The sequence below is a fragment of the Phaseolus vulgaris genome, chromosome 4, assembly GCF_000499845.2.
Source record: "Phaseolus vulgaris cultivar G19833 chromosome 4, P. vulgaris v2.0, whole genome shotgun sequence".
Classification (NCBI taxonomy): domain Eukaryota; kingdom Viridiplantae; phylum Streptophyta; class Magnoliopsida; order Fabales; family Fabaceae; genus Phaseolus; species Phaseolus vulgaris.
The window spans coordinates 1,385,409-1,399,160 of record NC_023756.2 but is presented as its reverse complement, the minus strand read 5'-3'; the positions used below and the strand labels follow the sequence as shown (position 1 = coordinate 1,399,160).

Here is a 13,752-nt window from a genome sequence, read left to right as displayed (position 1 = left end):
TAATATTAAATTTAAACTCCAAATATGATTAAAGCATTATCAATACTTACTTATAATAGTGGGTATTATTTTCCGTTCAAAAATGTGCAATTTTAGTATTTGAAATTTTTAAATGAACAATTCTTAGTTTTCAATGAATATTAATATTAATATTTTTATTTCCCCCAAAATATTTATTCACGGAATGTTTGATTTTACAACATATATATTAAAAGTTAAAATTATTTTAGTAAAATTATTTATAATCTGTCTAAAAATATAATAATTTTCCGCCAATATAAACTTTATATTCAAGACTCAAATTTAATAAAATTTAATACCACCATTATTTTAATCTTTGTATTTAAAACTAATATTTAATACTACCATTAATATTTAAACTTTGTATTTAAAGCTAATATTTAGTTTCATTAATTAAAGTGAAACAACTTTTATGCCAAGTGGATGCTATTTTTTTTTTATTGATAGAGTTTCAAAAGACACGAAAACTTGCCGATAAAATCAAAAGAGCCGATAAATTCACCTACTTCGTTTGAAATCTCGTAGTGGACCTCGCCGCAGCATTTATTTGTCTATTATCTCTCCATTTTATTTTTCATATACATTAAAATTGTTTTTTTTTATATTATAAAAAATATTTTCAGACAAAAGAATTTATAATTAAAACGAATGATTAAAAACATTAAAAATAAACATAAAAGTAATAGTATAGGCAATTTCATCTTTTTAATTTTTAAAAAATACTCGTAAATATGATTAATATTTTAAATTTGGTAAAAAACATCATTGTTTATGTTTTATGAAAAATAAAACTAATTAAAAAAAAAAGAATGAAGAATTAATTGTTGTGTAGAATGGTAGTAATTAGCATTAGTTGATTTAATCAGTGTAATTAATATAATGAAGTGTTGTGAATGAGAAAGAGTATAAAAAAGAAGAAGCAATGTGGCTGATAATTATTCCTATGGTTTTTCATTTTCATGAATTTGTTTAAATAGTGTCCCCAAAATAAGAGAGAGAGAACAGAGTGAGTAGTGAGATTGAATCGAGGTTGAAGTGTTGTGTGTGTGTTGTGTTCTGTTGTTGTGTTGTGGCACAGAAAACGAAACAAGCTCAGAAGAACACACAGTGAGAGAGAGAGAGAGAAAGAGTTGTGATGTGAAATTGGAGGAAAGTGAAAACCAAGCAATCTATCATCCATGGTGGTTCGTTTGGTTGATCAGAGGAGCAATTGAATTTTTGCTGAATCGGTGTCGTTTCGATTTCTCATTTGTTCTTGTGCTAATTCTGACTTGGTCAGATTCAAGTAAACGCTTATTCTTCTTCCGACGGAAACCCTAGGTTCGTCAATTCTCAACTCTAATTTCAATTCACCTTTCTTTTCTCTGCTTAATGTGCAGTTTACCACTCTTGAATGCTCCTTTTTTTTGCCGATCATTGACTAACTGGGAATTCTGTTTTCTTTGTAGTTTTTTTGTTTGTTTTGTTTATGTTTCCTTTTTTATGTGTTGGCGATGCTGTTTGTTCTTGCTTTTATCAGTGAATTTGCGTTGATCAAATGCCTGTGGGTTGTTTTTGTTTGTTGAATTTCGTAGTTGCTGACTGATGAATGTTGAAAATCTTTGAAAGATTTTTTTTGGTTTAATTTTGATAGTTGGGGATTGGATTTGGAGGTTTATTAAGCACTTTCTTAAATTTGGAATTTGCATGGCTTAATGTCATTGGGTTGTGTATCTCATTTAATGCAACAGTCGGTGTGTGTCTGCCGTCTGAGATTTGGGAACTGGGAGCGGTGGAATAGATTTTGCATCGAAATGAAGTCCGATAATAATGACAGGTCTTGCTGAAGTAAATAAATGACAAACAATGAAAGACAGTGATTTTTTTTGTGGCTCAGTTTTTTGATAGTAATCTCTGCTTGGAGTGAGGAAGAGGGTATATTTTGATGTGTTAATAGATCTGTCTAATTTTTATGGGATCTAAACAAAAAACTATGCTCTTCAAAGCTGTAGTGTTAACGGGTAAGCATGCTGAAATGTTGTTTGTATATGGAAGAAGTCTACTGTCTGTACTTTATGCTCTGATACCAATTGTTTCCTGTGGGAGGAGGATTTTGAGAGGGAGGGTATGGGGATTTGTAGTTGAATTTTATATGCTGCTTGGAAATCCATTGCAGCACTAGAGGATACACAATAAAATGAATTCCGTATCTAGTGTTTTGAGTTCAGCAGATTCTATTAGGGAAAGACTTTACTATAAATCTTATGTTGTAGGTTGGAATTGTCCATGATACTGCAATGCTGTGTTTGCAATTGGGAGTGATTAAGGAACTAGCAAATTGATGTGTGTGGTTGAAGTGGTAAAGGTTTACTTCTAGTAACTCTGACTTTACGAAGGATCAATTACACAGATTACATTTATTTATTTGTTGCCATGGAGTAATGGATGGACACAGCTGGATCATTTTAGTTTTGCTTCTTTTTGTATGCTGGCTATTTCCTGAATCTTAGAATCTATTTTTCTGGATCAATCATGGAAAATTTACTTGGTCAGAGGTTTACGATCTCTTAAGTCTTAAATTAAATTTGTGCAAGGAAATTGTTCTTTGCTCTCCTTAATAAATAGAAGGAGAACTAAGCTTTTTGAAGTACATTATTTATTGGGAAGAAGGATGTCCACACCTTGTGTCTTGAACCATTTGGATATGCATATATCAAGAGCTAATCTTCTACCCAACAGTCATCCCAAAACTGGAATCTATTACCAACCCTCAAGGAAAACATAATTTACAAAAAATATATTTGTATGGACGAAGTTAGTGTTTTGACCTTTGTGGAGCATAAAAACAACTTTAAAGTTGATTGGAAGCTAAGAGCTTTAATTTAAAATTAAAACTGCCTGTAAAACCAGTTTCTTAAAAGCTCATTATTTTAACTGTTTCTTTACTAAAAATTTAAAACTTTATATTTTTGAAATTCTTTTTGCTCCAAATTCTCCCTTTGGGAAGAGAGAAGGCCAAATTTAGCTAGATCAAATATTTCCTAAAAAGTAGAAGCTTGGATTGCTGCGTATTCACCCATTTTTATCTAAGCCATTCCTACTATATTTGTTGCTTTGATTGGCTTAGTTTTCTTTTAATATGTAACATACATGGAATTTCAATACCTACCTAACTATTGAGGATAAATGATATTTCTATCTCAGAAAATTTTCTATATGAACACACACACCTCAATCTCCCCATGTTGTTTTCCTTAAATTCCTTGTTAATTTTCTTTCTGCTTTCAAATTTGTTGACGTGTTTATTAATGAGTTTCTAGGAATGTGATCACCGAATTACTTATCAAGCTTTGAATCACTAGTTTGGAGTTCCATGATTAGGTTGGTTTTAACTCACACAAAGAAGCATAGATAATCTTCTTCCATTTACTGATTTCTAGGTGTATAGATACTTGAGAATAGAGGAATGAATGTTCACGGGAATGAAGTTTGTGCATTGATAATAGCAGCCCTTGATTAGGTACATAATGACAAACATAGAAAGGTGAATTTTTTGTAGCTCAGTTTATAGCAATAATGTGGCTTGTGGAGAGGAAGAGGGTATACTTACAAGTGTTATTAGATCTATCATAGTTAATTGAATCTAAAACACTTTGCTTTTCAAGGCTTGAGTGTGTTGTATGATGGAATTGGCCATGACATACGCATTATTGTGTTGGCAGTTGGAGATGTACTTTAGCAACTAACAAGACTAATGTGGTTGAACTGCCGAAGGTTTAAATTCTACTGACTCTGACATTACAAAGGATGCATTAAACAAATTACATTTATTTGTTGCCAAAGAGGGATGGATGTACAGCTGGATGGTTTTAACTTTTCTTCTACTTGTATGTTGAGGAGATTACCTGAATCTTAGAATCTATTTTGCTGGCTCAATCTTGGGAAATTTCTTCTAATGAAAAGTTAAATTTAACAAGGTAAGTAAGCCTGTGCATCATCTATGCTTTGAGCCAAAAGAGCTCTTGATTGAGGATGCATGATAGAGATATGTCATAAAACCATTTGTGTTTTCCCCTAGTAGCTTAAGCTTTAGATTGCTAGTTCATGATACTTGCATTGCATATATATGCATGCATATATGATCGATATCATCTTTGTGTTATTATTGCTGGATGTGTGGATCTCACTTCTAATTCTGTTCTGTAATATTTTTTAATTTGTAGGGAGAATTGTTTAATTTTCTTGAGTAGTAAATTTTTCATTGTGACCACTGATGCAGATATTGGAGATTGACGTGATTCCCTCTTCACCTACCTATCTGCATGCAGTAGTGAATGGATTCCTCTGGTTCTTATCTCGTGCTGTTTTAGTTGTGTAATATGTTATAGTTCCTATTTAATTTATTACACCTTGCTGAATAAAAAGTAGGCAGATATCTCAAAATTCAAGTTTGGCAATACTAATTAAAATTGAATGAGAGCATTTATCAGTTACATCATTATCAGTGTTGAAAGGAGCATTCTGGTTGTGGATAAAAGAGCTTCTTTGTAAAGTTGTTGGACGCACTTTCTAGTTTGGTTTGAGAAAAGGCAAATGCTACCAACATGGAAGTATTATAACATTGATTTCACCACTTTAGTTCGTGATCAACTTTTTTTGGGTGGTGCATTTAATAATAAACATATTGATGTTATGTTATAAGAAGAAAAATGGAGCATGTTTTGGAAAAAAGATTCCCTCTTAATGCAGAAGATTACAAGTTATATGAAGAAGTTGGTGAAGGCGTTAGTGCCTCTGTATACAGGGCTCTTTGTGTTCCTCTCAACGAGATAGTTGCAATCAAGGTTCTCGATCTAGAGAAGTGCAATAATGATCTGGTATGTAGATATAAATTTTCGTATTTTACATCACTTGCATTAAACTTAAATTGTGCTGCTAGTTACTTCATACTGAATTCAGTGGCTTATGAAATTATGAAAGGATGATTTCAACCATCACTATTCATTACATTGTTTGGTGCTAATTTATGTTGTTCACTCTTTAAGTCTGTTGAATCACGTGGGTTGCATTATTTGCTTTAATACAAGGATAATTTCAACAATTCAATCTCTAATTCATTGATTGATAATTATTTGTGTATTCATCCATGTGATTATATTCCATATCTGTCATGTTGGATACATTCTTATTGATAGTTCTGGAAATTATGCAGGATGGCATTCGAAGAGAGGTACAGACCATGAGCTTGATTGATCATCCAAATCTTTTACAGGCACATTGCTCTTTTACTGCTGGACACAATCTATGGGTTGTAATGCCATACATGGCAGGGGGTTCTTGCCTTCATATAATGAAGTCTGCCTATCCTGAGGGGTTTGAAGAGCCTGTTATTGCTACTTTATTGCATGAAGTTCTCAAAGCTCTTGTTTATCTTCATGCCCATGGTCACATACATAGAGATGTTAAGGTGTGATGCTTTAAATATCTGCCCTCTTATTTTTTAAAACCTATGCACCCTTCTGATATTGAAAATTGAGAATCTTACAGCTATATTTCTTAATCTTAAACTAAATGGTACTAATTCATTGAATCTGAGATTTTGGTTTGCTTCTTTTATGGTTCTTGTAAAGCTGTAGCTGAACCTAACAACTATTTCTTGTTTTTTTCTTTCCCTTTTCTTCATGTTTGTTGGTTTTCTGTTCTTTTTCTCCATTTTTAAATATTTGTAACTATGCAGGCTGGGAATATTCTGTTAGATTCTAATGGTGCAGTCAAACTGGCTGACTTTGGAGTGTCAGCATGTATGTTTGATACTGGAGACAGGCAACGTTCAAGAAACACTTTTGTTGGAACACCTTGCTGGTATTAAACCTCGTTTATTGTAGTTCTTCATCTGGCTACCATCATATGAATGATTGTTGAAGCAGTGAATTGTCTTTATTTCCACAGGATGGCTCCCGAAGTCATGCAGCAATTACATGGATATGATTTTAAGTAAGTGCTTTCTATTTTTTTCTTCCCTTGTAGGCATGATTAATAATTTTATTATTGTCACTGTTTTGCTCCCTGATATCCTATACTTTGCTGGGTTCTCTATTTTTATTTTTTCCTATAAACAGAGCAGATATATGGTCATTTGGTATAACAGCACTTGAACTTGCTCATGGTCATGCCCCGTTTTCCAAGTATCCACCTATGAAAGTAATTTTCTTGTCTTCGAATATTTGCAATTATGTATGAGTTTTATGGGGTTGAGTTAGGCTTAAAGTCCACTTTGTAATAGCATGTCTCTTTCTGTGAGCTCATGGTTGAATTTTTTCACTTATTTTTATGGATGCAGGTTTTGCTTATGACTTTACAGAATGCCCCTCCAGGTCTTGATTATGAAAGAGATAAGAGATTTTCAAAGGTTTGTGGTGTTTACTAAAGCACTATGTAGTTTGTAGCGTATATTATTTGTATTCTTATTTTACATCTAAAATTTTCGTCATCTCTTTTCAGGCTTTCAAGGAGTTGGTTGCCACCTGCTTAGTAAAAGACCCAAAAAAGCGTCCTAGTTCAGAAAAGCTATTAAAGCACCACTTCTTTAGACATGCACGTGCTAGCAAATATCTATCTCGCACCATTCTAGAGGGCCTTGCTCCTTTAGGAGATCGTTTTAGAACGCTGAAGGTTTGCTGTTCATTTGCAAATTCCTCTATTTTATGTATAAATTGTTTGGGTTTTTGTTATCATTTCTCCTGCTTGTGTACCAGGCTAAAGAGGCAGATTTATTGGTGCAGAACAAGGCTCTTTATGAGGATAAGGATCAGTTATCTCAGGTAGGTTTATTTTAAGTTCTGCATTTAAATGCTTGCTTCTGACACTGTCTATGCAAGGTGATATTTTATGAGTACAGTTTCTCATCATGTCACTTTACTGTATTATCGTGTCTGTGTTGTGTTGTACTGTATCCATACTTCATTTAGACCTTAAGGATTAATAATTAAGAATCTAAGGATCTGCTACATTTGATCAACTATTTCATTTACAGAAAGAATATATTCGAGGAATCAGTGCCTGGAATTTTAACCTGGAAGATTTAAAAAGTCAAGCTGCTCTTGTAAGTATTTTTACCTTCCTACTTTGTGTTATTTATTTAGTTTAATTAGTTGGCAAACTTAAACAATACTGGACATTGTTATCTTCTTGTAAAACATTTTTATGTTGTCAACAGATTCAAGATGATGACATACCTAATGAAGATGAGCCACAAAAGGATAAGAAGCAAAGAGACAGATTGGATGACTTCAGGGATCCTGCAGAGAGGTTATCATCTGTAACAGCTAATCATTCAGATGGTGCACCCACTCAGAACAAGGAGGTACTGTTATTTTCCAAAAAAGATCTAATGCTTACTTTATCTTGTGTTTTTTTGAACTATAGACTTTTCTTTAAGTATACTGGACTGGATTTACATCATAGCCCTATTTTAGGATGGATTCAATAATATTCAGGATTTGGAGGGATCGCTTGCTTCATTTCCTAGTAAACCTCTTCAAGCACTTAAGTATGTTTATCTTCTCCGTTCTTTCCCTTTCAACTTTTTTTTTTGAATTTTGAAGTGTTAGCAATGTGTTTGAGATTTGGGTTATGATATAATATATGTTTCCAGTTATGTGGAAGCTTGTATTTCAAGCTGAAGCAGTGCTGGTTGTATATTAGAAATTAGGTTGTTCGTTTTATTTTGTTTAGTAACTATTTATGGTAAAGTACTTAAAAGTTATAACGTACAAACTGAGCCTGTGTTATCACTTTATTTCTCATATCAATTCTTCATTAAATCTTACTATATGATGTATGTAGAAGTTTATGCAATACTGTTCTTTTAGATTCAGTTCTCCATTTATTTATAGAAATATAGAATGCTATACTTGTTTATATTGCTTTTTTTTTGTCTATTTAAGAATTAAAGAGAAATTTTGGATGTGGCAAATGGGATGTATATTTGAATTATCGGCTCAGTTTTCTTTTTGTGTCTAATTTAAATTATTCCTAGCATTTTCTACAATTATGTTAGTGTTGAGTAAATAAAAATGCGTTTTCCATTATAGAATATTTGATCTTATTTATGTGTAAATTATGCAGAGGATGTTTTGATATGTGTGAGGATGACGTTAATAACAACAGTCCAAGAGATCTGGATCATGATTATGGAAATGAAAGTTCTGGGCCAAGTTCTTCATTACAACAAAACGCCAACAATCAGCAAAAAAGGTTTTTGAGTGGTTCTTTGCTACCTGATAATTTTCTTTTTCCCAAAAAGGTTGCTACTGATGGGGACAGGTAATTTTTCCTTTTTACATCAATCGTTTGTTGCTTCATTATTTTTCTTCCCCATTTTCTTCTGGACCTGTTACTAGAACTTCTCATTCTCAATCACTTTCTTGGAAATTAATTTTTTTAAAGGATTTGAGCAAACTGAAATATGCAAAAGTTGTAGCTACGCATGCTGCGCAATGTCTCTGACTTTTTTTTGTGCTTGCCTTTATCACTCTTATATTTTTTATTTTTGTTTAAAAAATTGTGCAGTTGCACTGGTTGCATTAGGATTGAAAATTTATGAAAATTTTGTACATGTTGAAAGCTTGTTACTTTACTACTGGTGCTTATTTGGCTTGCAGTATTAATGTGCTATCATATGTTCTGTTTTTCTTAAAAGGGATTACCTACAAACAAAGTATTCTTCGGAGAGGAATCACAGTGGTCCATTGCAATATCGACAGAAGAGAGATACCAACAACCTTCCATTGGGTAAGTGTCTTGATAGTCTGCTTGGTATTTTGATAATCTTTATAATTTTCTTTCTCCTGTGCCAGTTAGATTTTTATTTTATCTCAAAATAAGTGCATTGGGAAATGACTTGCATATAATTTTCTTTGTTTTTTTTTTGTGTGCAGTTGATGACACATCAGATGGAGCATTTGTCCAGCGTAGGGGGCGGTTTAAGGTCACATCGGCTGATCTCAGTCCAATGGTCTGTATCAAATGGCAGATCTTTTTATTTACCTACTGCTTGCTTTTATCCATAATGAAGATTTCTTTTGTAGAGATTAGCAAAGCAGTTTTATTGACACTTTATTATTGGGTGAAAGTAGTGTGGGACCCACTAAATCATTTGGGTGGTAACTTCTTAATTAACATTATTTTGTGGGACCGACATGAAATTCACCTTACATTGAAGAGTTTGTGTAAAGGACTGTTGCATTATTGGCATTTTTCTTCTGTATATGGTAAATCTTCAAATGGTGCCATCGTATGTCTGAGTTATGCATCTTATTAATTTCTGGTTTGATCTGCTAGAATCATTATAAGCAAACTGTACTATTTACTAAAGATTGTACGTTTGCTAACTTGAGATACTATAAAATTGTGGTTGAATTTGTCTGCTTGAATGTTTGATTTCATTAATTATCAAAGATGGAACTTAGGTGAATTGTGGTTGAATGCTTTGTAACCATTGCCATTTCTTTTACTCATTTAGGGTCCTTCAAACAGTGCTACTGGTCCAGTTGTTAGTCCTACCAGTCCACCAAATCAAAATTTCATGGCTGGCACCATTCTTCCATCACTGCAGTGCATCTTGCAACAGAATGGTTTGCAGAGGGTATGCTTTTGTAGCATTTCTTTGTTTTCTATTTTTTTTACACTGACAAGTATATAGCATAACCTTATTTTCCAACGGGTTTTGCCAGGAAGAGATTATAAAATTAATAAAGTATGCAGAGCAATCTTCTGGTAATGCTTCTGTGTGTGTTGCCCCTTAAAAAATCTGGCAATTCAGTTTGTTTAATTTTAATTGTTTTACTTGTTACAGGTAAGAATGCAGAATCAGTGGAGGCAGGGGCAGTTGATAGTTTGCAGGTAAATTACTCTGGTACAAACTTTTCTCGTCATACTTTTTCTTTAATGATGAGAGGCATTATACAAGGGGAATGTGCAGAAAGTATAGAAACTTGGGAAACTAAAATGCCCATAAGGAAAATTTCTATGCCCTTCGTGGCAACATCCACCCCAAAACTATCCAAATGATTAGCGCTTGTAAGGTTGTCAAATTGGAGAGTCTATGTAAATTATTAGTTTATATTATTGACTTGACTGGTTGAATCTTATAAGAGTTTACTTAATATAAAGAGGTCTTTAAAAAACTATTATGATGTATATGCATAACACCACCATTGTTAAAATTATAAGTCAGATCAAGAAATTGCACAATCTTTTGTGCCAAACAGCTTCGCATGTGGTGGATTGCTGGGATCTTGATCTTCCATGAACAACACTGTCAGGAGGTGAAAAACTGAATTGAGTTCTTTCCAAAATCCTTTCTAAAACACTGTCATGTGATGTATCCCTTCTGATTTTGCTTCATCTCTGGGTTCTCCTTTTTTTTTGCAACCGTCTGACCTTCATCATTTTGCCACAGCAGCCGTCTTGGCCTTTCGCAGGCAGGAAAATGAGATTGAAACTAGGGTTTTTTTTGTCATTTGGGTTAGAGTGGGTTTTGGGCTTGAACAAAAATTGGCGCACTCCATTCTGAACAGTCTTACGAATGGGATTTCTTTTTTCTATTATACTACTTTAACCTATAAAGATCTCTACAATATTTAAGCATATAAAGTAAATATATCCTGCTGTTGCATTTTAGGTGAGGACATAAGATCTTACAATCCTTCTTGCTATCTCTGAGTAATGAGTTTCCATCTCCTCCCTATCCTGGGTAGAATCTTGAGTTTAACAACCTTGTATAACATAATACTTATAACATGATAATGATTCAATATTTCAACTTCATAATCAAGCAAGTCACAAACCACTCTTGTAAAGTTTAATGGTACATTGGTACTAAAAATTCAAACTGCATAAATGGCCATCTTTCTTCTGTTGACTCCAGTTTTACATAAGCTTAACATATCCAACAAAAAAAAGTGTTTGACTGCTATTGTTTTCTGTTCTTCAAACCTGTTTGCATTGACAACCTATTTCCAACCTTATCCTTGTCTTTTTTCCTCTTGCTATAGCAGACCTTCTTAACCCATCATTAGACCCATAAAAAATATTGAAGGAAATTGATACATTGAATTTTGAAACCATGATTCACACAATTCGGATATGAATTTAAAAATCAAGTCAATGATTAGTCACAAAGACAACACAATTAGTCTTCTATAAAATTGGCTGAGAAGGGTGGGGTTAAGAAACATTTTGATTTTGCTTTAGTTTGCTATTTTCGTACTGTTGTGTTAAATGATTTCATATTTGTACAACTTGTAGGTACCTGCAACAACCAGGGAGAGGGATCTGCATTTTCAGGTGATTCAACTCCAACAGAGGTACATGATACAATTGAATTTTGTATTCTTTGATCTTTAAAATTAAATTCAATGTACATCTTATTTTTAACTCTTATGCCAGCATTGGAAGCCTTGTTGAGGAATTACAAAGACAAAAGATGAAAAATGTTCAGGTATTTTTTAATCTTGGTTCAATCCTACGTCTACTATTTGTTTGTCATGTTTTAGTTTCAATCTGAACTCAACAAATGTAAATGATTTTTTGAACTTTTTCTTCATTTCTCTGTCACACCACATATTTTTTTTGTTTTTTCTTCAATATACTTTTCAAATTCCTTACTCATTCATTGCCTTTGCAAGGTAAATTCTAAATTTACAATTTATTAACCGTAATAATCATTGTTCACTTTGAACAATTGGTTGCCTCTGTTTAAGAGCATATTGAAGTTATACTGTGCAATTCCTGACATTTGGACCTTGAAATGTGATTGCAATTCGGATGGGGTGAAAAATTGTAATTCAAAAGGTAAATGTTTAGAAATTGAAAAATATTAGTTTTATTGATATTAGAATTCCACAGGTGGACCTTAAAATTGTAATTAAGATAAGTACCCAAGCACTTGGACAACCTAGCCATCAAAAGCTAGCTTTTAAAAGGAAGAACCAAACACATAAATACTCCACCGAACATCCCTTATTACTCAATGTGGGACTTAGGCTTCCCATAATACCCAATCCCTTATTATCATAACACCGTCCCTGAGAGGGGAGCCTCTTTTGGGACACCGTACCCAAGAACAAGAACTTGGAGAACGCATCATCAAAAGCTATTAAAGGGAAGAATCCAACACTTAAATACTTAACCAAGCATCCCATACTACATGATGGGGGACTTAGGAAAATAATATCAAAATTCAAAATCCATTTGAAGATTTCATATCGATTAGAGATATGACCAAATATATAGTATAAGTGGAGCGCAAATCTTACCTATCAAGTCGGTTTTGTGAAGTTAAATTAGATTTAAAGTTCACTTTTTAAGATGATATTAGAATTTATCTTAGCGAGCTATTGTGTCACTATCGCACCACCCTCTATTCCCATGCTGGAAATGTTGAGTCTTTGGTGTGTGGAGGTAATTGGAACACCTACTAGGTAGGGATTAGTACACGATCCATCTACTTACCTAGTGGGTTCCAAGGAAAGTAAATTTAATAATTTTACCTACCAAGACTGTTACCTTTTTAGTGTCAAGACTTGTCCCTACAACCATATAATTCATAAATTTTGAAAGCACTAATTTATTACTAAAGCTGCATGTTACTTACCAAGATGTTTCTTAGTCTCTCAAGGATCAATCATGGATTAGCTTATTAGCTTATTCACACATTTGCTTTCTGAAAATTTGGTGTTTGGAATTCAGCTGTGAAGTCATCGTGTAAGATGTCTCACTCACCTTCTGTCTGGTTTGCAGTTAGAGAAACAGTTGAGCAGTATCAATAACAAAGTGGAGAAGTGAAGAAGTGTATGGATGTTATCATGGTTTGACTGATATTAGACAACACCTGACGTTCATTGATAACAATGAAAGATGATTTGCAACGTACTTGAGGGATGGAGGAACGTCTCAATTGTATCACCATGTGTGGTGTGAACTTTTCTTTGAGGCAGACACTAATTTTGAGATGCTATTCCTTGAGTCGCCTGTAAAATGTAATTTATTGAGATATTGATATCATGTAATTTAAACTTCTCTCATTTTCTCTTATTCTACCTAAAATTTACTCATCAGAGTTCACATGAATGCATATAACTACATAGCTCAGTGATGTAGCAATCTGTCTTGTGTTTCAATAAGTTCATATCACATGACAACCAAACACATACACAGAATGTTGGCTGAAATGGCTAGTGTTGAAGTGTAAAATTCCAATGGTTGATGGAAATTCAAATTTTATTTATATTGCTGACAATGAATTCTCCCAGTGGATTGTATTTGTTCATATAAACTGCAATTGAAATTTATGTGCATAAAGAAATACTTGTTTACGTGTTTTTGTGGTTTTTGAAATTGTGACCTAGACATTTTGTTAATTGATTGTGATTTTGAAGTTGTGATTTTTGAAATTGTGACCTAGATATTTGTTTGAGCACTCAAAAAAAATATTAAATAAAAACTAATTTTAGAGATAAAAAATAATTAGTTGTTATGTTGATTAAATTAGAAAAACAATTATTTGTTTTTAAATTAGTTTTTATTATTGATACATGGTTTTTAAATTGATATCTAATTGGTAGTTAAAACTTTGATACCTAATTAGATACTAATTTAGAAATTATTTATTAATAATAGAAATTAATTTAGAATTCAATATTTTTTTAGTCTCTAAAATTATTATTATTATTTTTTTTTTAAAATAAA

At 32.8% G+C, this 13,752-nt stretch overlaps 1 protein-coding gene across 4 annotated transcripts; it reads left to right on the top strand.

Moving 5' to 3' along the window:
- Nucleotides 1–897: 897 nt before the first annotated feature.
- On the top strand, nucleotides 898–13,303 carry LOC137836732 (serine/threonine-protein kinase BLUS1). Of its 4 annotated transcripts, XM_068645437.1 has the most exons (23): nucleotides 1,019–1,341; nucleotides 3,321–3,381; nucleotides 3,723–3,977; nucleotides 4,280–4,877; nucleotides 5,213–5,467; nucleotides 5,738–5,862; nucleotides 5,950–5,994; nucleotides 6,120–6,201; nucleotides 6,341–6,409; nucleotides 6,502–6,672; nucleotides 6,756–6,821; nucleotides 7,034–7,102; nucleotides 7,217–7,363; nucleotides 7,476–7,549; nucleotides 8,128–8,325; nucleotides 8,702–8,793; nucleotides 8,940–9,016; nucleotides 9,524–9,646; nucleotides 9,735–9,777; nucleotides 9,857–9,903; nucleotides 11,311–11,369; nucleotides 11,452–11,503; nucleotides 12,805–13,303. In XM_068645437.1, exons 4-23 carry the CDS (start codon nucleotides 4,710–4,712, stop codon nucleotides 12,847–12,849), a joined length of 2,007 nt encoding a protein of 668 aa, XP_068501538.1. In that variant the 5' UTR covers nucleotides 1,019–1,341; nucleotides 3,321–3,381; nucleotides 3,723–3,977; nucleotides 4,280–4,709; the 3' UTR covers nucleotides 12,850–13,303. The 4 variants fall into 4 exon arrangements, with proteins under 4 accessions (XP_068501536.1, XP_068501537.1, XP_068501538.1 ...); XM_068645436.1 differs by lacking the exon at nucleotides 3,321–3,381 and having other exon boundaries at nucleotides 927–1,341; XM_068645438.1 differs by lacking the exons at nucleotides 3,321–3,381; nucleotides 3,723–3,977 and adding an exon at nucleotides 2,274–2,365 and having other exon boundaries at nucleotides 1,048–1,341.
- The last annotated feature ends 449 nt before the right edge of the window (nucleotides 13,304–13,752 follow it).